This window comes from Centroberyx gerrardi, chromosome 7, assembly GCF_048128805.1.
Source record: "Centroberyx gerrardi isolate f3 chromosome 7, fCenGer3.hap1.cur.20231027, whole genome shotgun sequence".
In the NCBI taxonomy this organism is placed as follows: Eukaryota; Metazoa; Chordata; class Actinopteri; order Beryciformes; family Berycidae; genus Centroberyx; species Centroberyx gerrardi.
In genome coordinates this window covers 5,421,382-5,448,668 of record NC_136003.1, presented here as the reverse complement: position 1 = coordinate 5,448,668, position 27,287 = coordinate 5,421,382, and the positions used below count along the sequence as shown (strand labels likewise).

At 42.9% G+C, this 27,287-nt stretch overlaps 1 protein-coding gene across 1 annotated transcript; it reads right to left on the bottom strand.

The window, feature by feature from the left end:
• slc16a6b (solute carrier family 16 member 6b) lies at positions 1-26,052 on the bottom strand. Its single transcript, XM_078284610.1, has 7 exons — positions 25,771-26,052; positions 20,784-21,031; positions 18,532-18,675; positions 15,613-15,741; positions 14,581-15,513; positions 8,024-9,499; positions 1-54 (listed from the first exon to the last, which is right to left on the bottom strand). The coding sequence occupies exons 2-6, from the start codon at positions 21,013-21,015 to the stop codon at positions 9,240-9,242; spliced, it is 1,698 nt and encodes a 565-aa protein (XP_078140736.1). The 5' UTR covers positions 21,016-21,031; positions 25,771-26,052; the 3' UTR covers positions 1-54; positions 8,024-9,239.
• Positions 26,053-27,287: the final 1,235 nt, after the last annotated feature.

Here is a 27,287-nt window from a genome sequence, read left to right as displayed (position 1 = left end):
GTTCTGAGGAAGTTTTTAATTTAAAAAATACATACTAATGAAAGCAGTACAGCACTTAACAGGCAGGGCCAAGGGTGTAGGTTTGATTTTGACATTGGTAGGGACACAAATGGGGGAGGTCCGGAGGGGATGTAACCCCCACTGGAAGCTGAGGCATTTTACATTTATGATAGACTTCTGACCGCCATTTCATGTCATCTAGATCAGTGATTCTCAGCCTTTTTCATATCGAGGACCCCTAGTTTAGTCCACATTAGAGCCATGGACCCCCATTTGATGAGATTTTGTCTCTCGGACCCAAATCTGAGAATACTTTTATTGTTAGATATGATTTTGATCCAGAATCCCATGATTGTCTGTATTGTAGGTAGAGAGATAACAGTGAAACTAAGATCAAAACAGTCATTCTTCTACATTCTGTAATTGTGTTAACTATTTGTAAATTAAATAATGCTGAAGTTTAACAATTCATCAATTTGCTGGGGACCCCCTGGAACCCCCTCAAGGACCGCTGGTGGTCCCCGGACGCCACGTTGAGAACCACTGATCTAGATAGTTATGGTAGCCAATACACTCATTAACAGACACACAGACACAGGGGTGTAGTACATTAATGAATCCTTTACTCAAATTTGCCAGCTGAATGGGACTTTGAAGAGCACATTTTGTTTTAAGGCAGGTACTGTAGTACTGTTGCCTATTCAAACCAACGATCTGTATTTACATTTAAAATAATAATAATAATAATAAGATATTATAAACTATATCCAAACCCTACATACAAACAGCTGAGCCAAACACATGCCTACGCCTGTCATTAACAGAGATGAACTGTTGGCATATTTGTTTTACATCAGTGTTGTCCAGTGTGGCACACAGCAGCATTGTTCAGTCTCACTTGTGACATGTAGGCTACTTACGGTCGTCACTCGTCACAGACGCACGCGACACGGTACTTAAATACCGTATTTCCTCTAATATTGGCCCGGGCCTTTATTTACCTCAACTGCAGAGGGTACCAGGCCTTTATTGGAAGCAGGCTTATATTAGAGACAGGCCTTTATTTCTAATTCCCTCTGTTTGATAAGTATATTTGCTCATATTTTAGTACGAAGCCTCCTTGTTTTCTGATCTGCTTCTGTTGGGGTACGTTAGGTAGACGTTTTTTTGTTACTGCAATGCATTACGATAATTACGGTAATCGACGACGGCATGCTCCAGAGACTTCCGCCGGCCGAGCCGTCTTGTGGCACTTGTACGTTACTACAAACTACAGTTACAAACAGGCACCAGGAGTTTACCAGTATCCACCGTTGTTTGCATGTAAGCTGAAGCTAACTGAAGCTAACTGAACCTGGGCGGCGATGTGTTCCCGGTGATCTGGCTGAGATTTCGGCGGGGGTCCGGGGCTTGGATCGGGAGGATCAATGCGGGCCGTGGGCGCGATGGAGAGGCAGCGGCGGAGAGAGGAGACGGACACGGTGCAGCCATATACTAGGTTTTGACCTAGTCTTGTTGGGGCCCGAGCACCGACCGGTGCGAAGCCCTATTGAAATGCAAGGAGTTATTATTAGGGCCCGAGCACCGACCGGTGTGAAGCCCTATTGAAATGCAAGTAATTATTATTATTATTATTAGGGCCCGAGCACCGACCGGTGCAAAGCCCTATTGAAATGCAAGGAATTATTATTAGGGCCCGAGCACCGACCGGTGCGAGGACCTATTGTATTTCAAGGAATTATTATTATTATTAGGGCCCGAGCACCGACCGGTGCGAGGACCTATTGAAATGCAAGGAATTATTAGGGGTCCTAGCACGTAGTGCTGGGAACCCTATTGTTTTTGTTCCGATTATTATTATTATTAGGGGTCCTAGCACGTAGTGCTGGGAACCCTATTGTAATTGTTCCGATTATTATTATTATTAGGGGTCCTAGCACGTAGTGCTGGGAACCCTATTGTAATTGTTCTGATTATTATTATTATTATTATTATTATTATTATTATTATTATTATTTTTATTCCTGTGCCCTAAAAGTATCTGGACCTCAGAAACCATAAGCCCCACAGCACCCAAACTTTCCACATAGGTTGGAAATCTCACCCACTACTCAGGAAACAAAAATTACCCCAATCTACCTGATGGTGGCGCTATAACAGCCTACTTCACGTTTTGGTCCATAACTCCTGAACCGTGAGTCATAGAATCAAAATTCCTCTACTCGTGGATTCCTTGGATCATTACGCATCTAGCCAGATAGGCCACGCCCATTTCCGTCTGACTAGATTTTCCGCCATTTTGCATTTTCTCAAAAACCTATTTTTGCGAACTCCTCCTAGACCGTTGAGGCAATCATCTCCAAATTTGCCATGCATCATCTCTGGACTCCCCTGATTAAAAAACATTAGAAGATATTTGATATTCCATACCGTTCTGATATAATTAGCTTCCAAAGTTTAGTCACAGGTTGTGGGCGGGGTCCATTTTACAAAAATTGCCATAACTCATGAGTGCATTGTGCTACCTTCACCAAATGTTGTACACTTGTGCAGATATCTACTCTGAGATACCAACCAGAATTTCCTGTCGTTCTGCCCATAGGGGGCGCTACAGCAACATTTTACATTTTAAATGCCCATAATTCAGTCACTATAAGTCATAGAAACAAAATTATTTTTTTCCTGTATTCCTTGGGTGAAGCCACATCATATTCATAGGCCCCGCCCATTGCCGCCATATTAGACTTTCCGCCATTTTGAATGTTCTCAAAAACCTGTTTTTGCGAACTCCTCCTACACCGTTGAGGCAATCTACTCCACATTTGGTATGCATCATCTGTGGACTCCCATGATTAAAAAACATTAAAAGATATTGGCTGCTCCATATCGTTTGGCTGCGATATGCCAATCAATTTCATGCCATGGCACATATTTGACAAAACGAGCCATAACCCATGATTGCTTTGTGCTATCTTCACTGAATCTGGTACACTTGTGCACATATCTACTCTGAGGAAATGTGCAATATTTAGTGTCTATATCTCGCATTTAACCCAGAGGTCACCAGATGATAGGACCCCGTCATTGCCGCTTGCGGCTATATTTATTATTATTATTATTATTATTTTTCTTCCTGTGCCCTAAAAGTATCTGGACCTCAGAAACCATAAGCCCCACAGCACCCAAACTTTCCACATAGGTTGGAAATCTCACCCACTACTCAGGAAACAAAAATTACCCCAATCTACCTGATGGTGGCGCTATAACAGCCTACTTCACGTTTTGGTCCATAACTCCTGAACCGTCAGTCATAGAATCCAAATTCCTCTATTCCTGGATTCCTTGGATCATTACGCATCTACCCAGATAGGCCACGCCCATTTCCGTCTGACTAGATTTTCCGCCATTTTGAATTTTCTCAAAAACCTACTTTTGCGAACTCCTCCTAGACCGTTGAGGCAATCATCTCCAAATTTGCCATGCATCATCTCTGGACTCTCATGATTAAAAAACATTAAAAGATATTTGATATTCCATACCGTTGTGATATAATTAGCTTCCAAAGTTTAGTCACAGGATGTGGGCGGGGTCCATTTTACAAAAATTGCCGTAACTCATGAGTGCATTGTGCTACCTTCACCAAATTTTGTACACTTGTGCAGATGTCTACTCTGAGGTATAAACCAGAATTTCCTGTCATTTTGCCCATAGGGGGCGCTACAGCAACATTTTAGATTTTAAATGCCCATAATTCAGTCACTATAAATCATAGAAACTAAATTCTTTTTTTCCTGTATTCCTTGGGTGAAGCCACATCATATTCATAGGCCCCGCCCATTGCCGCCATATTAGACTTTCCGCCATTTTGGATTTTCTCAAAAACCTGTTTTTGCGAACTCCTCCTACACCGTTGAACCTATCTACTCCAAATTTGGTATGCTTCATCTCTGGACTCCCATGATTAAAAAACATTAAAAGATATTTGGTACTCCATATCGTTTGGCCGCAATATGCCAATCAATTTCATGCCGTGGCACATATTTGACAAAATGAGCCATAACCCGTGATGGCTTTGTGCTATCGTCACTGAATCTGGTACACTTGTGCACATATCTACTCTGAGGAAATGTGCAATATTTGGTGTCTATATCTCACATTTAACCCAGAGGTCACCAGCTGCTAGGACCCCGTCATTGCCGCTTGCGGCTATATTTAGGGGTCCTAGCACGTAGTGCTGGGAACCCTATTGTAATTGTTCCGATTATTATTATTATTATTATTCTTCCCGTGCCCTAAAAGTATCTGGACCTCAGAAACCATAAGCCCCACAGCACCCAAACTTTCCACATAGGTTGGAAATCTCACCCACTACTCAGGAAACAAAAATTACCCCAATCTACCTGATGGTGGCGCTATAACAGCCTACTTCACGTTTTGGTCCATAACTCCTGAACCGTGAGTCATAGAATCTAAATTCCTCTACTCCTGGATTCCTTGGATCATTACGCATCTACCCAGATAGGCCACGCCCATTTCCGTCTGACTAGATTTTCCGCCATTTTGAATTTTCTCAAAAACCTATTTTTGCGAACTCCTCCTAAACCGTTGAGGCAATCATCTCCAAATTTGCCATGCATCATCTCTGGACTCTCATGATTTAAAAACATTAAAAGATATTTGATATTCCATACCGTTCTGATATAATTAGCTTCCAAAGTTTAGTCAGAGGTTGTGGGCGGGGTCTATTTTACACAAATTGCCATAACTCATGAGTGCATTATGCTACCTTCACCAAATTTTGTACACTTGTGCAGATGTCTACTCTGAGGTATAAACCAGAATGTCCTGTCATTTTGCCCATAGGGGGCGCTACAGCAACATTTTAGATTTTAAATGCTCATAATTCAGTCACTATAAATCATAGAAACACAATTCTTTTTTTCCTGTATTCCTTAGGTGAAGCCACATCATATTCATAGGCCCCGCCCACTGCCGCCATATTACACTTTCCGCCATTTTGGATTTTCTCAAAAACCTATTTTGGCGAACTCCTCCAACACCGTTGAACCTATCTACTCCAAATTTGGTATGCATCATCTCTGGACTCCCATGATTAAAAAACATTAAAAGATATTGGCTGCTCCATATCGTTTGGCCGCAATATGCCAATCAATTTCATGCCATGGCACATATTTGACAAAACGAGCCATAACCCATGATTGCTTTGTGCTAACTTCACTGAATCTGGTACACTTGTGCACATATCTACTCTGAGGAAATGTGCCATATTTGGTGTCTATATCTCCCATTTAACCCAGAGGTCACCAGATGCTAGGACCCCGTCATTGCCGCTTGCGGCTATATTTATTATTATTATTATTATTATTATTTTTCTTTGTAAAAAAAAAACGCATTTTTGAGGGGCTAAACGTGCTCGGAAAGTTGCGAAACTTTGCACATACGTCAGAAGTGGTGAAAAATTACATATTTTATGGGTCTTGCGCATGGGTTTGGCTAAATGGCTCAATAGCGCCCCCTACAAAATTTCAAAAAAATACTCATCGCTCTACGTTTCACCTACATGTACCAAATTTGGTAGGCACATGTATCATGTCCAGACCTACAAAAAACATCAATACGTGCCATGACCTAAACCCAACAGGAAGTCAGCCATTTTGAATTGATTGTGCCATTTTTGTGCGTTTTTGGCCATTTACAGGGTTCATACTTTAACGAACTCCTCCTAGACGGTTAATCGGATCAACCTCAAACTTGCGCAGCGTATATAACAGACCTTGACGATGAAAAATTGTTAAAAGCTTGAGTTTTCCTCGAACGGCGTGGGCGTGGCGAGGCGTCGAATTTCCATGTTTCGCCACGAAACAGGAAGTGCTTTGTAACTCGGCCGTACATGGTCAAATCTGGCCCAAACTTCACATGTTTGATAAGTGTCATGGCCTCAAGACATCAACATGGCAAAATTCAGTTATAGTCATAGCGCCACCTTCTGGCAAAACAGGAAGTGGTTTGTAACTCCACTGTACATGGTCACATCTGCCCCAAACTTCACATGTTTGATAAGTGTCCCGGCCTCAACATTTCTACATGCCAATTTTCAATCACAGTCATAGCGCCACCTACTGGCAACACAGGAAGTGCTCTGTAACTCCACCGTATATGGTCAAATCTGCCCCAAACTTCACATGTTTGATGACACTCCCGGCATGAAGACATCGACATGCCAATATTCAGTTACGGTCATAGCGCCACCTACTGGCAACACAGGAAGTGGTTTGTAACTCGGCTGTACGTGGTCAAATCTGCCCCAAACTTCACACGTTTGATGAGACTCCCGGCCTCAACACATCTACAGGCCAATTTTCAATCATAGTCATAGCACCACCTACTGGCAAAAGGAAATGACATGTTTTATAATGAAAATTCAGAGTCACGTCGACCGGTCGGTGTCCAGTAACGACGCCGCGGCTGCGGCACACCCCGACGTGCGCGAAGTGCGAGGGCCCGATCATCGCTGCTTGCAGCTTTAATTATTATTATTTTTCTGCCGAGTAAATCGCATTTTTGAGGGGCTAAAGCTGCTGCAAAACTCACCAAACTTTGCACACGCATCAGAAGTGGTGAAAAATTACATATTTTATGGGTCTTGCGCATGTCTGTGGCAAAATGGCTCAATAGCGCCCCCTACAAAATTTCAAAAAAATACTCATGGCTCTACGTTTGACCTACATGTACGAAATTTGGTAGGCTCATGTATCATGTCCAGACCTACAAAAAACGTCAATAGGTGCCATGACCTAAACCCAACAGGAAGTCAGCCATTTTGAATTGATTGTGGCATTTTTGTGCGTTTTTGCCCATTTACAGGGGTCATACTTTAACGAACTCCTCCTAGACGGTTAATCGGATCCACCTCAAACTTGCTGAGCGTATATAACAGACCTTGACGATTAAAAATTGTTAAAAGCTTGAGTTTTCCTCGAACGGCGTGGGCGTGGCGAGGCGTCGAATTTCCATGTTTCGCCACGAAACAGGAAGTGTTTTGTAACTCGGCCGTACATGGTCAAATCTGCCCCAAACTTCACATGTTTGATAAGTGTCCCGGCCTGAGCACATCTACAGGCCAATATTCCGTTACTGTCATAGCGCCACCTACTGGCAACACAGGAAGTGGTTTGGAACTCGCCTGTACATGGTCAAATCTGCCCCAAACTTCACACGTTTGATCAGAGTCCCGGCCTCAAGACATCTACAGGCCTATTTTGAATCATAGACGTAGCGCCACCTACTGGCAAAAGGAAATGCCATGTTTTATACTGAAAATTCATAGCCACATCGACCGGTCAGTGTCCAGTAACGCCGCCGCGGCTGCGGCACACCCTGACGTGCGCAAAGTGCGAGGGCCCGATCATCGCTGCTTGCATCTTTAATTTCCTTTGTTTTTTCCCCCGGCCTGTATTTGAGACCGGCCTTTATTTGTTCGTGTCGACGACGGCCCCGGCCATTAACGGAGACCCGGCTTTTAATTGACTACAGGCCACTATTAGAGGAAATACGGTAAACTAACTTTAATGGCTAAACACAACTGTTACTAATATAAAATAGGATGGAGTCTTCTCTCGCATGCTCGCCGGTAGGCGGAGCTTTGGCTCTTCTTGCCCACAGCATTTCATACGTTAGCAAGAAATGGCAAAGCCAATCAACGATTTTTTGGGGGGGTTAGGGAGGCGGTGTCACGCCAATTTTTATCCGGGTGACACAATAACATTCTAAAACAGCTGTTATACTAAAGTTTCGTTACAGTGTCCGTTGCTATGCCGACACGGGACACCAATGCACTACACCAATGCAGCGGGACTCGTAGTAGAGAACGCGACCTGTTAACATTGACTAGACACTGACGGACAAAACAACGTTTATTGTCAATCAAAATAATTGCTAGGGACATTTCAGAGTCGCTTGATATTGGTAGGGACACGTCCCTACCATCCCTACCCAATTCTACGCCCTTGGGCAGGGCCCTGCCTTGCACTCCATTAAATACAATTGAAAAATTGCTTAAAAAAATGTGTGCTACACAAAATGTGAACACCAAATCGTCATTAAAAAACACTTTTAATAAATGCGATACAGTGATTAAGAAAAGGTTGGTAAAGTAAAATTCAAGTCATGGCGTGGTGGGTGTGTGGTTTCTTCCTTACTTTTCTGCTTTGCATACTTATGGATTTGGGAATTTGTAGTTCTATTTGTACAAAGAGACAACTTCAATACATTTCAGTTGATTGTATACAATTGTTCACAGAATTGGAAAACAAAAAAAATAACATTGAAGTAAACCCTTGTCAGTTTGTATGCTTTTCACTTTTCAGTTTGTATGCTGTTATTTGTAACTGGGTCACTCTACAGTACATCAGCAAGATCAGGACAATGTGACAAAGGACCAAGTTATTATGATCAGTGAATAATAACACTGATAAAAGACTGCCAGGAACTGAAGTATAAAGTAGAGTGAATGAGGGTAAGATCAACAAACTGACATTTCTATATGTTTCTTGCACAGCGATAGCAGTAGTGAATATCACACCCCATGCTTCAAATGCATATAGTGTAGAAGTAGATTGTCTGCCTTTCATTTTTGCACTAAGGATTACATTTCTGAGCCATAAGATGTCGGTGCTTTCACTCTAGAGACTTTGCCTACAATCAACACTGCAGCCACATGCTTTGGAGTGAGGCAAACTGTAGACAAGAGCTTCAAGAAATGATACCTGGTGGTCTGAGTGTTCAAGTGTGTCAGGCAAAACTCAAGGTTAGATCAGAACTTAGACTTAAGAAAAGCACAAAACAAGGATGAGCTGTGCTGCTTCATGTAGGAATCATGTTTCTATTCATCATGATAATAACGTGAAACTCATTCAGTTCCCCAGACATCAGCAGCTCTTTCCTGAGATAAAGGTACTCGCACTCAAACGTGAACGATAATAATACAGACGGAACATTCCGGTAGAAACGAGCTCATTTGGGCACCGGCTAAATGGCTGAAGTCTTGTGTCTTTGGTCTCAAAGGAGAGACTGAATTCACTTCAAGCTTGTCTGGATGTTTGGGTGTGAAAGAGTGGCACCTGAGAGTGAAAAGCAGACTGTTGGTGTGTTTCAGAAGTGAGTTGTGCACTGCAGTCTCTCGTCGGTATGTAAACAGTGCTTTGTCGGGTTTCTCGGGTTCATATCACCGTGGCGTTCCGTCTGACCGGACTGGACTCCAGGGCCAAGTCCACCTCCAAAAACTCCGGCTGGCCGCTGTCCTGAGATATTTTCTCCTCTTCCTCTCCGCTCTTCCCTTCCTCCCGGTTCCTCTGCTCTCCTCGGCACGTGCCGGACTTGGCTGGGCCGACCAGAGCCAGGCAGACGGCGCCGAGCCCCATGCCCGCCGCGCAGGAGTAGAAGGCGGCGCCGTAGTTCTGTGTGACATCCACCAGCAAGCCTGATGGGAAAACATTGGGCAGCCATTAGTCCCATTCACCAGAAGCAATAACCATTCAATTGTGTCTAAAATTCAATCAAAATGTGATTTGACTTGTATTATGCATAGTTATTACTTCAAGTACTAAAAATATAACATTATCAGCCTCAATCACTAAGGGGCATGAAGTCATCAAAATTCAAGCAGTTACCTCTCACTGCCTAGTGCAGCTTTAAAGAATAATATTTTTTTCAGTTTTTCCTATCTCCATTAATAACCATGAAAAGTCTAACCCCACTTATGTATTTGCCACAGTCAAAAGCTATTACTGTCTGTTCTACTGCAGGTTTGCCTGCCGGAAGTCATAGGCTGCCATTGTTTTCAAAAATACATTAAAAGAGACAGAGACACACTGCTGCGTTGACAAAAGTAATCCATCATTTTAAACATGTGTTTTTTTGTTTTGTTTTGTTTTGTTTTTTTATTTTATTTGATAGGGACGATGCAATTTAACATAGTTCCAATACAGAGCATGAAACTGATGTGCTGCACAGAGAGTTTATAGCTATTGCTAATTTTCAACTCTTGTCCCTAGTTGGGCTTTTACATGTACAGTGTAATTAAAATATACAGCTTTCAATATCATAAAACCACAATACACTACAGATATGGAAATACAATAAAATACACAAACCACAATACACATACCACAATACACCAATACACATACACCATACACCAATAGTAATTTAGAGTACAATTAGCTAAAAATGAGTACAGCTCTGGTTTGCTTTTAGCCAGCACTTAACCTTTGTTGTAAAAGATTTTATATCTGGAATTAACTTGATTTCAGTTGGTAATGTGTTCCAGAGTTGACAGCCCTTTATGGAGAAAGCTGATTGTCCAAATTTAGATCTACGATGTGGTATTTTACAGTTGCCATTCACCATGTTCCTAGTTACTCTGTTACTGTCTTGTCTTTGGATGTATCTGGAAAGAGGCTCTGGGGCTCGACTGTTGATACATTTGAAAACTAATTTGAGAAAACAAAAATGAGTAAAGCTCTCAAGGCTAAGTAGTTTGTATCTTTTTAGTATGTGACAGTGATGCCACCGGACAGGCTTTTTGTCCATTATTTTCAGTATCTGACTGTATAAGGATGTGAGGTGTCTGATTGTAGATGGTGGTGCTTGAGCCCTTACTGTCATACAATATGAAAAATGAGAGAAAATCATAGAGTGCATAAATAACTGGGCTGCCTGAGTGGGTATGTAGTGCCTGATTAATTTGAAACAATTAAGGTTGGTCTTTACTTTTTTTGAAATCTTCTTTACATGTTTATCAAATTTAAGTTGTGGATCTAAGATTATTCCTAAGAATTTGAAATCATTGACCTCCTTTATTTCTTCATTCCGTATCTTGATTTAAAAAATTTTAAGTGAGCCCTGTTTTCTAATGGAGAAACACATAGAAACTGTTTTTTTAAAATTCAATACAAGATGATTATGTTGCAGCCACTGATGGACATCATCCAAATATGCAGTGCATAAAGCTGGCAGCCGGCCTCTGGGCAACTTGTAGGCAGGTCGTTTATAAACAGACTGAAAAGCAGTGGACCAAGGATTGAACCTTGGGGAATACCCATTCTGTTGTTTAAAGGGATGACTTTTCTTGGTCAACTTTCAGACACTGCTCTCTAGTCTGAAGATATGACTCAAACCAATCAACTGCTTGTTTAGAAAAATTGAATGTAGACAACTTAGACAGGAGAATGCCGTGGTTGACAGTGTCAAACGCCTTCTTCAGGTCAAGAAACACTGCCCCCACGACATTACCCCCGTCCAAGGAACGCTTTACATTTTCAATTAAATAGCAATTTGCAGTTTCTGTGGAGTATTTTGGTCTAAAACCAAATTGTTGCGGATGAAGGAGTTGATTGGTCTCTAGATGGTCAACTAGCTGTGCTGCCACAACCTTCTCAAGTACCTTTGACAGGACAGGAAGAATAGAAATAGGGCGATAGTTGCATATCAGATCACGATCCCCTGCTTTGAAGACTGGTTTCTTAATAACTTCTGCAATGTTTGCTTCATTGATGCAGGTTATGCAAAATAACATCATTCGTTATTTACTAAATGTACCTCCCAGAACTCATGTAGGAGGTAATGAATTCAAGAAGGTGGGCCTGTTGCCAGTGCAGCTCAGGGTGAAACAGCTGAAACTCAACCACATGTATAACATCATCAGTGGTGCTGCCCCTGACTACCTGGGCTCACAGATAGTCATGGTCCATACACAGCATGGACACAACACCAGGGTTAGTGTGCGCTCATGCAAGGTGCCACGAGTAAACAGCGTAGCTCGGAGCTCCTTTTTTTATACAGGGACCTTACTGTGGAACAGCCTTCCACTTAGCATCAAACTGTCAGAATCCAGAGAGGTTTTTAGAGGTCAGGTCCGGGCTCATCTCTGGGGTAAGATGACCAGATAGATAATGACAGGCAGGTCCTGTGAGCATATTTTGTTTTTTCTTCATTATTATGTTTTGATTTGTGAAATGCTGTTAGGACATATTGATTTTGTCTAAAAGGGAAGATACTAGGACAGGGATTGAAGTTTCATGTCTGTTGTTTTTATATTAAGGTTGTCTTTGGATTTTTGTTGCTTGCTGTTTTAGAGGATTTTATGGATGTTATGTGTTGCTGTCTGTCCTGTTTTTCTGACATCAGGGACCATGTTGGAAATAAGTGTTCTCACTTTTACATGTTATCCCTTGGATTCATTGTCTTCTATATCCATTAATAAAATCAAATCAAATCAAATCAGACCTCTTGGATACGAAAGGAATCTGGTGATTCTATAGCTACTGTATTATTAGTTATATTTGGAGAATCAAAATTTTGTGTCAATTCTTCTACTGATTGTATAAAGTATGTGTTAAATTCATGTGCCATGGTGACATTATCTGTGATGGCCATATCATTTATTTTCAGTTCCTTAATTCCTTTTTGACTGTATGATTTGTTAGTTAAATTGTTTAAGTGTTTCCAAAGGGATACATTGTGGCCTTTGGCGTTTTCTATAAGTTGTGTATAATATGTGGCTTTTGCTTTGCGTAATTCGAGGACTACTTTATTTCTTAGACTTTTGTAGATCAAATGATCAGTATTGAGTTTAGAAGATAATGATGTTTTCAAAGCCAGATCTCGTTTTTTCATAAGTTTGCGTATTTCATTATTTAGCCATGGTAGAGTTGCCTTCTTTTGTTTACATTTCATGTTTTTGGTATATTTTGCTGTTAATTTCACTAGAGCAGTAGTCATGGAGTTACAACACACATCCAAGTCATCTATTTCTATGAGCTGATCCCAATTAATGTTCCCAAGGTCACGTTCAAATTGCACAATTTTGGACTTAGGAATGACCATCTTTACCCGGTCAGGGTTGCTGCTACCAAAATACTGCAGACGCTTTTTTGTCAGTTTCCTGACGGTAAGAGTCATATTATGGTCAGACAAACCAGTTAGTAGGTTGTATGTTTTTGTTATCCGATCTGGTTTATTGGTAAATACCATATCAATTAGGGTTCTAGTGTTTGTAGGTCCTTTAATCATCTGCTGGAAGTTGAATTTTGACATAATCATATTCAATTTTTGTTTATTGTTTTTGTCCAACCAGTTAATGTTGTAGTCACCATATGATATTGTTTCTATGTGAGGGTCAAACCTTTTCATTATATCTTGTAGTTCATCATAAAAAGAAACACCATATGATGGCGGGTTATACAGAACAATAACATTAAAATTAATTTGTACTTCTCTTTGATAAAAATCAACACCCTCCCGCCCCTACCTAGCAGTCTATCCTTTCTAAAGCATACATAACCAGGAATGTCTATCATGTTTGTCGGTACATTTCTGTGGAGCCAGGTTTCGGTTAAGCAAAGATAGTCCAGGTTTGAATCAGACAGTAGAGTATGAATCTGATCTCCTTTTGAAATTATGCTCCGGATATTTAAATGTCCGCCAAGAATGCCTTTTGGTTTAGATTTTAAGTCCCATAACACTTTGGCATGATTAACAGTCTGGAAAAACAGATGCTGTTTTTGTTTTTGCGCTGCACTGCACTCAGTTTTTCCTGACCCCATTTCTTGGAGTGCCTCAGCTGTTCCCTCATTACACGCAGTGGCGTGTTCCGCTTCAGCCTCGGCTTTCGGTTCCGACAGTCTGCGTGTGTCAAATCGAACAGACTCACCAGTCAGGCTGCACTTGGCTGCATGGGAGCAATCCGGTATATGTGTCCTCTGGCGTCCGCCATCAGACAACGCCGCCTTTTTCTAACATGACTTTGTAACACCACAATCATTGCAGTTGTAATCGTACAAAAAATAGATCCATTCTGCCAAAATTGAATGTGAAGAGGTCATAGCATAGTCTCCAGCTAGATGTTTCCTCTCACTCTGCCTTAAGCTTTGTTTTGCCTCTTCACTGCCACTAGAAGAAAGTAACAGTGCGCACTTATAGAAGAAGTGAAAATAGTCCCCAATTAAACTTGATAATAGCTGCGTGATAAAGGCATGTTAGGAAAAACTGCAATACATGTGATGTTCAACATGAAGTATTATATTAGTCAAGGCAGCAGTATATCTCTGAGCTGTTTTAATGTATTTTTGAAAACAATGGCAGCCTACGACTTCCAGGAGGAAAACCTGCAGTACAACAGACAGCAGCTTCTACAGTGGCAAATATTTTGCTGAGTTTAGACTTTTCTCAGGCAATAATGCCAATAATTATACCAGTGTTATCCTTTAATCTGAGTTTCTCAACCATGCGCCATATAAGGTTTAATTCCAACCAAACACTACAGCAGCTGATTTCACTGATCAGCACAATTTGAACCAGAGAGGGGAAACTAATCAGTGAAATGAGCTGCTGTAGCGTTCGTCTGAAATGAAAACCTGCTGACTTTTGGGCCTCCGTGGCACATAATTGAGAACCACTGGCTTTAATGACTCTCAGTCCACTGAGAGAATACCTACACACAGAGAGAAACTCAGAAACAAAGTCAAAGTCAAAAAAATGAAAATGAGAGAGATCCTGTACCTCCTAGCGGCGGTCCGGCCAGCCCGGCGAAGCTCTGGATGAAGACATAAACCCCGACGGACGACGCCATCTTCTGGATGCCCACCACATCCTCCTCGGCCAGCATGGGGATGTGCGTGGAGCCCACCGTGCCCATGAAGAAGCCATAGAGGGCGCAGCAGACCACCAGGCCCCAGAAGTCCCGCACCAGTGCGAAGGCCACCAGCACCAGGCACAGGAGAACGACACACCCCAGCAGCACCCGGGTCTTCCTGCAGCATGCTTTGCTCAGCACCACACCGATGGACAGGCGGCCGAAAATCTCCGCCACCGCCATGACGGAGAGCATGTAGGAGGCCATGTTGGGCTCCACGCCCCGGCTCTTGCTCAGTTCGATTATGTAGAGCTGCGGGGCGAAGAAGCCCAGCGTGGCGAACAGGCCGAAGAGAGAGTAGAAAATGAAGGCACCGTCTCTCAGCACGGAGAAGTCCAGGAGTTTGGGTCTGGAGGGCTGGAGAGGACCCGCCTCTGCCTGTCCCTCTTCCCCCTTGTCCTGTGCCTTCACCGGGGTGGGAGGTATGGACGGCGACGGTTCCCGGGCCTCCCCCTGCGTCTCTTCCATCAGGCCTTTGCTTTCCGCCACCGCCACCCGGAGGTCTGCGTTCGAGGTGGAGAGCGAAGTGACGCCCGAGTCGCTGGAGCCCTGCGAGCCTCCCGAGCCTCCTGAGCTGATGGAGGTTCCGGTTTGCTCGTTCTCCAGCTCGTACGCGGCCTGCAGCTGTTTGAAAGAGGGCGACTCCTTCTTTTCGGATTCGTCGTCGTCCACCCTCGCCGTCTCAGGCTGGATTATGATCGGACGAAGGAGAGCCCCGCAGCCGATCACAGAAGCCTGGAGGAGGCCGATAACAACTAGACAGTAGCGCCAGCCTATCTGTTTCTTCAGCGCAGTGAACGCTGAGGAGAGATGAGAAGAAGGGCGTAAGTTTGGCATATGATGATATAAAGCGTCATAGATTGCTTAGTGCCTCTTTAAGCGTTAACGCGTGGACTCACCGGGAGCGAATGCAAACATGGCGAAGGATTCTCCGGAGGAAGCCACGGAGGTGACGAGCGCTCGTCGTCTGGAGAAGTACTGGGCGAGGATGGTGACGGTGGGGAGGAAGGTGAGGCAGTAGCCGAGGCCTGCGAACAAACAGGATAAAAAAAAAAGGGGGACGTGACGTGACAGCCACTCGCCCGCATGGTACCAACACAGCAGGGTCAAAGATCAAGATGTCAGGTCGCTCCAGTGGCAAAGGTGGCGGGTTGGTCGAGCTGACTCGGGTTTGCTACAGTGCCCGCTGAAAGATGAAAGGCGTGTAAAGATGAAAAAAAAAGAGAGACAAGACAAGGGGAGAGAAAAGAAAGGGTCGTCAAGTTAGGTCTTGTCCAATTCAGAGGGGAGAGAGCAGGGGCGGAGCTAGACTCTCAGCACAGAGGGGGCGGAGCATTCTCGAGGGGCCCTTCTGATAAAGTCATTTTAAAATTCACAACTGTAAAATAGCTGATATATCCTATCCTATCCTATCCTATCCATAAACACAAATTGTCACTTATTGAGCCAAGCAAGCCAATGTCTAAGAAAACATACAGTGAAGCCAGAGCCACTTTGTCAGACAAGCTTGTTCTGAAGAACAAAAAAAGAAAACAGGTTGCCAGTCGCTTTCAAATGTTTCTGCACGGAGGACAGCGCGTGGTTCAGCACCACAGACACCACCACACAGACAGCTGTCTATCGGCGGTGGTGCTGAACGCCGACAGGCCAGGTGCACTGACTCAGTACCATGTCTTTCTTACACGGGAATAACATAAACAGAAAATAGACACAGCGGTCTACAACACTATACTAGGGCTGCACGATTCTGGATAAAATGACAATCTTGATTTTCTTGCTTAGAATTGAGATCACGATTGTCTCACGATTCTTAAGCAAAACCATTTTTGTTATACATTTTTACTGCACTCTTTTTGCCTGATACAGACAGAAACAACAAAAAATATGATATTGACTGTAATGTGACTGTCACATCAACTTTGCGGGTCAAATGGGCTTCACACAGAGTACACACACAATGTATAGATTAAATTCCAATGAAATTTAAATTGAATTAACGGTATTAAACTTCTCCAATCTCCAGCTGGTTTATCCTGCCTTCCATACATTACATTCTGCGCACACTGACTGCACAGTGCAGCATTAAGTATAGCCTTAATTACGAGTCTTTGGAAATTTACCTGGCTTCCTGAATCTTTTTTTCGGGTTGCGGATCGGTTTCGGATCGTTGATTTATGTGTATGAAAATGGGTCGGGCAGATACATGTGTCAGATCGGGCGGTCGCGGGTTGAAAAAAACCTGACCCGCGCATCACTAACAGTAGATAACTGTAATCTGCTGCCCTACAAACGTTAAAGTCGAGATGAAACGGCATTTCGAGAGTATCTAACTTCCGTATCGTGACGTATTTCCGAGTGAAACAGGAAAGACAGGCGGGACATAACGTTGGGAGGAATTTGATTTGAACGTTGAAAAGTGGGTGTGCTGTTGCTAGCTGGCTAACTAATGAATCTTAGCCTCTTAGCTCTGTGCGCTAAAAGTTGAAGATTGATTGATGGGTGGATGTCATGATATTATTGGTTGAAATTAGTTACGGGCATGCTTACGTAAGCACACGGCATATTTTGTTTTACAGGAAGAAAACATGATTGAATTTTGATATAAGAATACAATGAAATTGATTTTTGGTATTTTTTTTGGCATATATTGTTAAATAGGTGCACAGTATGACCGGGGATGTGATCTAAAAGGGTTAAAAAGGCATTTTTCATTTCATCTCGTCTTTAACGTAGGTAACGTAGGTAGCATCATTACCTTGTGGTATTTAAGTAACATTAGTGGAATTAGAGTTTAATTGATAACCTATGACAATGCATTGAATTTAGTTCAAAACACGCGCTGTCGGCCTGTCAAAGATATGCGCTTGTTTTTTAACAGACAAAATAGCTTAATTCAAATGCTTGATGAATCCAACACTTATCATCAACTTACATCTCTCTTCTCTTATTTAGAACAAGCTTTGAACAAGTGTTGTGTGTGTCTACTGTTCTCCGTCATGTCTCTCTCTGGAGTTTTCCTTCCTGCCGGTTTCTGCCCGCTCTGCATGTGCGCATTTCGTCACGTGGTGAGACGCAGTGTTGCCACTTGTTAGGAGCGCTTGATTTTATGCAACGGGTGTCCCTAATGAACATGGCAGAATCGTTGTCATTTAGGAATGAGGTCGCATAGAGGTATGAATCGAGCCGCTCAGTAGGGGGGCCCCTACTGAGCGTGGGCCCTGGGGCGGTCGCCCCCTCTGCCCCCGCGGTCACTCCGCTTATGGGAGAGAGACATGGTTATCATGGTGGGAGAGCTACCAGTGCTTTCTTTCTGTGAAAAAAAACAAGTTAATTTGTCCTTTTTCAGAATTGTCATTTCCCCTCCAATTTGTCTGAAATGGAATGCCTTTTTGTATGCCTTCATTCAGTCAAATTTGTTCTCCACGGCTATTTTCTGTTCTCAGAATCCTTGTTCTCTCAATCCTTATCTGAAAGGGAATTGTTTTTTTTGGAATTTATATTTTGCTGCTCCGTTTTTTTTCAGCTCTGTCATTTTCTGTTGTGTCAGTCCTTCCTAGAGACTGAAATAGTGTATGATGTTTAGATTCAGATGAGGTTATTCATTGGCCAGTTCTGGAAGAAACAGATGTCAATCATGGCACTGCTAGGAGTGCATTTAGTTCATTCATTACAAGCTGTTTAATATTAAAGCATCTGCAAGCGCAAAACAGTGATTCTTTTAATTGCACATTACACTGGCATGAGAGTTAGTGCAGGGACAGTAGATAGATAGATAGATAGATAGACAGACAGACAGTTGGATATGGTTGTGTGTGTACCTGAGACAATGCCGATGGTGATGTACATCTCGTTGATGGAGTTGGTGAAGGCGGAGGAGATGGTCCCCAGGCTGATGAGGAAGCCCCCCGTCATCACCACCGGACGGTAGCCAAACTGGTTGCTCAACACTGTAGACAGCGGGGCTGAGGAGGCAAAAAGGCAGAACGGTCATTTCATCAACGTCGTTTCATTTCAATCACATTTTAGTTGCGTAATAAACCTTCTATGGTCCAAAGTGATCTGTCAAATGCTAAAAGTAGTTCAGCCAATTCAAATAAAGGGTTTCAGAAAGCCAAATTTAAGACTTAAGACCTTTTCAATGCTACCTGGAACTAGGTTTAAGACCAATTTAAAGGGTAACTTTGGTATTTTTCAACCTGGACCCTATTTTCCCATCTTTTTGTGTCTAAGTGACTAAAGGGGACAACAATTTTTGAAACTGGTCCAGTATTGAGCGAGATCGCTTCAGCCGGCAGCCACGAAACGGGCTGCAATGTAATCAGACGGGGCAAATCGCACCGTCAATGTACGTCCACTAAAAGTGCTTGTTTTTGCCACTGACAGACTCAGATTGCTATTATAAGTGTCTGACAACATTATGGAAAGGACCCTACAGAGAAATGAAACGTTTTTCTTTACCTTTCTGTGTGTAACCAAGTCTCGCTCAAGTCTCGCGAGAGTTGAGTTGTTGCAGGCAGTTACACACAGACTATTAACCTTGTTATGAGCAAGTATTAGTTATAGTTTCATCAAAAGAAAGCTTTTACTTAATTAAAAAAATAAGAAGAAGAATCATTGCATAGTGAAGAAAATAATACCTTTAATAACCGTATTTATGACATTTGAATACTTAAGGCGTTTTCAGACTTTTTAAAGACGAGATGAAATGAAAAATGCCTTTTTAACCCTTTTAGATCACATCCCCGGTCATACTGTGCACCTATTTAACAATATATGCCAAAAAAAATACCAAAAATCAATTTCATTGTATTCTTATATCAAAATTCAATCATGTTTTCTTCCTGTAAAACAAAATATGCCATGTGCTTACGTAAGCATGCCCGTAACTAATTTCAACCAATAATATCATGACATCCACCCATCAATCAATCTTCAACTTTTAGCGCACAGAGCTAAGAGGCTAAGATTCATTAGTTAGCTAGCTAGCAACAGCATGGTACTTCGGTGTGTCTTCGGGTGTTATGACACACCCACTTTTCAACGTTCAAATCAAATTCCTCCCAACGTTATGTCCCACCTGTCTTTCCTGTTTCACTCGGAAATACGTCACGATACGGAAGTTAGATACTCTCGAAATGCCGTTTCATCTCGACTTTAAGGATACGCTGAAATAGTATAAAGAGCTTTCTCCCCCTACTGCTTTGTCTGTGTTTCGATGCAGTCAGAGGGAAAATCTTATCAGTTCATCCAAACAGACACACTGGTTCCTCTCCACCAACCCAGTCAGCTGTTTGAAACTGGTTGGATCTGGACTGACGACAGGACAATACGGTACTGCTGATGGCAAGCATCCTTTTTGCGGTTAGACTGATATATCAGGCAGATATTGGCCTTTTAATAAAGAAAGAGTTTTAGTGTCCATGATGGTCTAAATGCGGTTCCAGAGGCTTTTCCAACCAGAAACAGTGAATACTTGTAATTTTTTGGCATGAAAATGGTCAAATTGAAAGATATTGGATATCAGCACAAATTATCAGGTATCATAAGTTTCAGTTAAAAAGTATTTGTATCATACTGATGCTCAAAACCCCATATCAGACAAACCCTGATCCTTCTGTCTGCATTGTGAAAATGTGTGTGTGTGTGTGTGTGTGTGTGTGTGTGTGTGTGTCCAGGTCAATGGCCTGGTGAGCAGATTCAGTTGCCCTCAGAGAAAGGGAACTCCAACCTTAACTGCTGTGTAATGCATGAGCACATGATGGCACCATGTGATGTGGGTTGGACCGACTGCTAAACTGAAACAAATCTGATCCAGTATGATTATTCTGTGTGGTTTGTGTGAATTTTCTATTTATCATTTACTTCTCAGCTACACAGAGATCATGTATAAGTTCTACAACGTCCTCGATTATTAAGAGAGACTCTTTAAAGGTGCAATAAGTAAGATTAAATCAAATTCCAGGTAGCATTAAGAATTAAGTCTTACATTTCTGAAACCTGCAGATACCCTGCTTACACAGTGAGGGGAAAAAAACACACACAAAACAACAGCAACCCCAGAGTAACTGACCGGTGAAAGTGAGGATGAAGACGCAGATGGAGATGACCCAGGAGACTCGGCTGTTGCTCTCACCGAACTCTTCCATCAGGTCCTGGAGGAAGACGCCCAGGCTCTTGATGGTCCCATAGGTACAGACCTCCACCACGAAGAAGGCCGCGGCCACGGCCCAGCCCCAGCCGCCATCGGGCACCTCCGGGTACACGCACGGTCCCATGCAATGCCGGGACTTGGACCCCCTCATGGCTGGACCGGGCCACCTGGTGCGGGGGAGAGGAGCTGATGTTAGCAGTGGTGGTGGTTATTTTTGAAGTCGTATTTTAAGTCTTATTTAACCAGGTAAACAGGCGAAGAACACATTTCACGTTAGTGTTTTGTGGTGTGTGCCCCATAAATAAATGAAATGTGAGTATTGTATCCAGTCATTATTTCTACCCTTTTTTGAGTAGTGATATTGGATTTGTTTTTTAGGCTCAGCACTCTGCAAACAATAGTTTTATTTTTGAGGCACACTTCTCTGCCTCATACGATATTCTTGTACTGTCAGCCATGACAGATGGGAAGCTGAGCAGCAACTATGACTGAAGGCAGCGCCACTGAAATAACATCAGCAGAATGTCAGCCAGAAGTAATGCTTCACGCTGTTGTGTGCACAAATACACCACAGCTCTGGTGGATGAAAGACACTTGGCGCCCAGTGGAGTCCTTGGTTCAGGGAAGAAATGTCAAACAAAATTTTATCTGCCTCCCTGCAGCTAGTCTGGCAGTCTATTTGATAAATATGTAATCAATCCAGCTGCATCATATCCATCATATCAGCGGTGGAGCACACTGACTATATTGGCCCCATATGCACAAACTGATAAACCTTCCCTACCAAAGAGCATTAAGATAGTGTGTCCAAAACAAGAGTTAAGCTTCTGCCTTAAGTCTCTCTGCCTCGCCCTTTAAAAAAAAAAACATAGGGAAACCTTCACCTTGGGAACCTAGACTCATGGTAAGTCGCCAGCTGGGATTGTGAGAGAAAACAATGTGAACTCACATCACACACACACAAACACATACGGACACATGAGCCTTATCTCTTTTCACACACCTGCCACCAGCCAAACAAACACCATGCCTTGGCTATCTGCGTCATGTTGACAAGCCCTGCCTCACTTGAAGCAACGCCTACCCTCCCTCCTCCCTTATGCTGCATTCACATCATATGGGAAATCTGAATCTGAAATTTGATAGGACACAATTTCCACTCGCACCAATACGGCAAAAAAGAGGGATTCTGAACAACAAGAGACCGTTTATAAACCAGGAACCGGAGTCAAAAGCTGTGTCCAAGATATCTGACCTCTTTATTGGAGAAGAACTGGCAACCTTTGAAGACATAAAAGACAAGTTTCATATACAAAACAAATATGTCCTCATTTATCTACAGCTAATATCTCCAATCATTAAACAATTGCGTGGAAAACAACTTAAAGCCATAGCCTAACAGCAATAGACTCTAAAATCAATAAAATCATTAAATCTAACCAACATATTGCAAGCCAAATATATAATATACTGATTAATATAACATCTAGTCACCACGCATTAGAAATTAGTTGGGAGAAAGACAGAGGAGAAACCTTAAGCCATGAAGCTTGGCAGAAGATTTGGAAGACTTTCACATTCTGTTCACAACAAGCTAATACATTTCAAATTTATAAATAGAGCTTACTTCACACCAAGAAAACTTAAACTAGTGCATTCCTCCAACACATATATATGTTGGTATTGCAAAAAACAGATTATCCACATGACAATATAGCAAAATAGCCCTGTATTACATGTCTTTTAATTAGTAGAATATTTGAGGAAGTGACCCGTTTGAACAGGACACAGAACTGATCTGCTGTGTAATGTGCTGCCATGAGTGAACATCTAAATCCAGCTGGTGTATGTTTGAAACGCAATAACCCTCATCTAATGGAACGTATTGTATTATTTTTGTTTGAAATGTTTTGGAACTGAAAACTGTACTTCTGTAGGCTATATGATGCATAATAATGGATTTGTAACAACCTGAGCTGCAAAATTCCCAGTAAAAGAGAAAATAAATGCCATAGAAGGACACAGCTAGTTGACATTTCAATGCTTATTTTGCTGTAAAACATGAACCCAGACGTATCACCACTAAGTTCATCTGTGTTGAGTGTGAAAATGCTGATCAGCATCAACCAAAGTCTACAGAAAACTTCAATCACAGCTTCAGAGTTTGAACACGTGAAGACTCCCAAGTTGTTGCTTTGAACTATCAACTTGCTCCAGTGGTTATTCCTACAGGACATGAATGCAGCACTCATACTGCTCTCTCTCTCCCAGATATTGTGTTGCCAGGAGAGGTGATGATGTAATACTCACACACCTGAGCCAAAGTTGGAGAGTGGCCATGGAGGCGAATAATTCATATTTACTGTGATGCTGCCAGCTGAGCAATGAAAGCAACTGAAAACAACAGCAAAAAGAAAAAGTCCAGTACCTCCGAATGTGCACTTCATGTTACATCACAGCTGTCAGAAAGAAGCCTGGTAAAATATTTATGTGAACATTGCATAGATGTAGATTGTAGATGAGCCAAAGTCTAGTTTTAATACTAGGTGACCAGGCTTTTTCTTGACTTGATGTCTATGATGTCAGTAATGCAATTGTTTTTAGGTTACCAGAGTCAGCGGTGCCTTTACTTAGTTTGCGAAAAGCAAAAGGATCAGTTAAAGAACAGCGAAGATATTAACCTATCACTTTTGGCTGGACGCAACAGCCAGCCCTATAAACGTGAATGTCTGTCACTCACTGACTGACTGACTGACGGCCGTGGCAAGTGGCACATCATAGGATCACAGAGCCAGAAGTTTTCTCCGCTGAGATCGGGAGCCTGTTTCTCCCACACAGTAAGTAGGCTGACCAATATCATGCATGTATGCTGAAGCTAACTGAAGCTAAAGTAGAATCTATACAATTATATCATATCGCCATTTATTTCGATGCATATGCGCGAGCTCAGTCCACCTGACAGCCCTCTGTTCTGTCGGCGGAGAGAGAGACACAGACAAGCATGGAGCTTTCGGCGCGCCGAGGGCTTACTGCCGACGCTTCCCGGAGTTTCCCGGGGGCATGGTTCCGGCCAGTGCCAATAGCTGGGCGCCGATTTGTTCCCGGTGATCCGACCGACATTTCGGCGGGGGTCCCGACGCCGACGGCGTTTTCGGCACCGATGGGTAGCAGAGCGGCTGGGGCTTGGTTCGGGAGGATCAATGCGGGCCGTGGTGGAGAGGACAGCGGCGGAGGGAGGAGACGGGACGCGCTGGAACGGAGATCAGTATGGATGTATGGACTATTCTTCTGTATAGTAACAGTCTACAGTGGAGTTTTTACCGGCTGGCTTGACCTGGACCGTGGTAAGTCAAAACAAACACAATCTATACATTTATATGATATTGCCGTTAGAGGGCTTACTGCTGACGCCTCCCGGGGGCATGGTTCCGGCCAGTGCCGATAGCTGGGCGCAGATTTGTTCCCGGTGATCCAGCCGAGATTTCGGCGGGGGTCATGACACCGATGCGTCACCGGGTGTCCGGCGAACCGCGTTTTCGGCACCGATGGGTACCAGAGCGACGGGGCTTGGATCGGGAGGATCAATGCGGGCCATTGGTCGGCCGTGGCACGTGGCACGTGGCACACCCATACACGGTCCAGCCATATACTAGGTTTTGACCTAGTCTTGTTTTTAAATGTGTACAAAAGTTTCAACTAACTGTAGAATCATCATTAAGTAATCAATCCACTTGAAATTCAACAGGTTGGTCAGTAACATCATTTTAAAGCTATCTACCCAGTCGCATGTTGATATGTTGAGATATGAAAGTACAGCTATTTGAACTGTGAAAAGACTCCAATACCCACAATGCCTTGCCACCAGGGAACTTGGTGCGTTCTTGGTCACGTGGTGAGCTGTTCATTACTGCTAGCAGCTTTGTTTTACCATTACTAGTGCAGTGCCCGTTCGCGCCGCTGCTGCACAGAGCGCTGTTCGCCCCGCCACGCTGCTGCACAGAGCGCTGTTCGCTTGTTTATTCAAAGTTTATTAATATTCAACGTGTCGCGTGTCCAAATTGCACCAAATCCGACACTGCACGTCCTTGGGTCCCCAGCAATACACCCGCCAAGTGTGAAGTCGATCGGACGAACGGTTCTCGAGATATGCGACGGACACAAAGACAGACAGACAGACAGACAGACAGACAGAGATTCCCGACGGACACACAGACAGACAGAGATTCCTTGCTTTATAGTATGATGATATTTACCCTCTATTCTAATCCTGTTATCTTGTGGTGACTTCTTGTTTTACCTGTTTAAATGCATTATACCAGTATGATGTTTGCTATAGTTTATTGTTAAAACACTTTGTAGACTCTTTTTAAAGTGCTATAAAAAAACGTTTATTATTATTACTGCTATTGTTATTCTTTCCCAGACTGTGGAAAAGTTCACGTGTCATGTCAGCCGTGTGGTCGCTTTATCCGCAGTGCAGTGGAGGAGGGATGATGTCAACCTGCCGCATGTCTGGGGTTTCTTCCCCAGCAATGCAGACAGCAGCCCGGCAACTAGGCAACTAGAGTTTACTGCTGTGGTTAGAACAATACCCAGCTATCACGACATGTAGCTATTATGAACTAACCTTGCTTTAGGCTGGGAGGCTTAAAACTATTCTTTCAAGTGCCGGCATGCACGCTAGCTTAAAAAACGAGACTATAACTGCATTTCTGTTGTTACACGAACAAATGAATACACCGGTTTATGCAGCGTTAGAAGTCTAATTTGCTTGTCTAATTTATTATGCTAGGCAGGAAGACTGTCCTTTCTAATAAAGCTCTGTAGCTTTAACACTGCTACAGTATTACAGTCAGCTGTACGCAGCATCCTGCAGCTGGAGTTACCAAGTTGTCATCCTACTCACCAACAGTGACTGCAGCCAAGACAGCGGAGGGAAAAAGTAGTCCTCTGGTTTAAAAAGGAAGGTTTTTATACCTCACTGACATTTCGTTGTGACTGTATGGTAACGCATAGCTAGTTGCCAAGCTTTAGAGCAATTCTTGAAATAGCCTATAAAATCCGTTTTTTATTCGAAGATGTGTGCTACTTGCTGCTTCAATTTAGAAAAAAAACACGTTGTAAATCCAATGTTATTTGGACTATTTTCGGTCCCTCACAGTCTTTTACATCATTGTCTTCTGTGAATTATTTCCTGCCGGTTGTGGCAGCTCTTTATACCGGCTCAAGCCGGTATTCAAACGCGGGCGCGCAAATGCCCAAGCCTCGAGAACGCGCAATCTTGCTCTCGTGAGTACTCTCTCTCTCCTCACAGAAACTCATCCAGCGCGTGCCGCAGCAGCGGTCTGTGCTGCTCTGATGCTGCATTTCTGTCCCATGGGGAAAATGGTCAGAACGATTTTTACGTTTAAAGGCAACGACTTGGGAGGCGTTTGTGACAAGTTTGAGCTTTTGATGAGATTGAAGCTGAAATGATTCAGGTTGTCACCATAATTTGGTTGCTTCTGATGAGCTTTTTCCCACTTAACACACGCAGTTACTGAGTGGTGCATATTAGGCCCATGCCACCTGCTGTGGCATAATATATTTATGAGATGTGATCACAAAATGACTCATTATTTGAAATGAATATATCCCTACACATGACTACTGTTAGGCCTATTTTTACCACCTGAAAGATGGCGTGAACCCTATTTTCTAGTATTTGTTGTATCTCTTGAAAGTTGAAGGTGAACTCTGTCTTTCCCATTGGACGTGAATGCAGCATAAACCGCCGGCGTCTGGGCGCGCGCTTTGGAGATGCATGCGTATACCCGGCGCACAACTGGGGTGGAACAGGTTTATTCCAGTTGAGAGGCAGCATCCCATCCCACCCTGTGTGTGTGTGTGTGTGTGTGTGTGTGTGTGTGTGTGTGTGTGTGTGTGTGTGTGTGTGTGTGTGTGTGTGTGTGTGTGTGTGTGTGGGTGGGTGGGTGGGTGGGTGGGTGGGTGATTGTGGCTTAGCTCCCTGCATCTCTTTTTTTACTTGTATATTCCTCAGTAATGAGTCATTCTAATGCTATAAGTAATAATTACATCTATTTTACTTGGATATTACTTAGTTATTTCCGGTCATTACAGCAGAGTTATTGGCCTGTAATTTAAAGGGTTACATTAAATTAAATTGTCTGGTGGAACAAATCTCATCACTTTCAATCTAAGTCATTTACACAAACACAAGATCTCAAGTCAAGACTTTAGAAACCTTTTCAAGTCATCAAAGTACAAGTCAAAGTCAAGTCCCAAAGTCACCAGAACCCAAGGCAAGTCAAGTCTCAAATCTTCTCTTCATGCATTAAGTCAAGTCTCAATCAAGTAAAACTGTGACTCGAGTCCACACCTCTGGTAGCTAAATACTGGAGAGTAAATTACTCACCTGTTTCT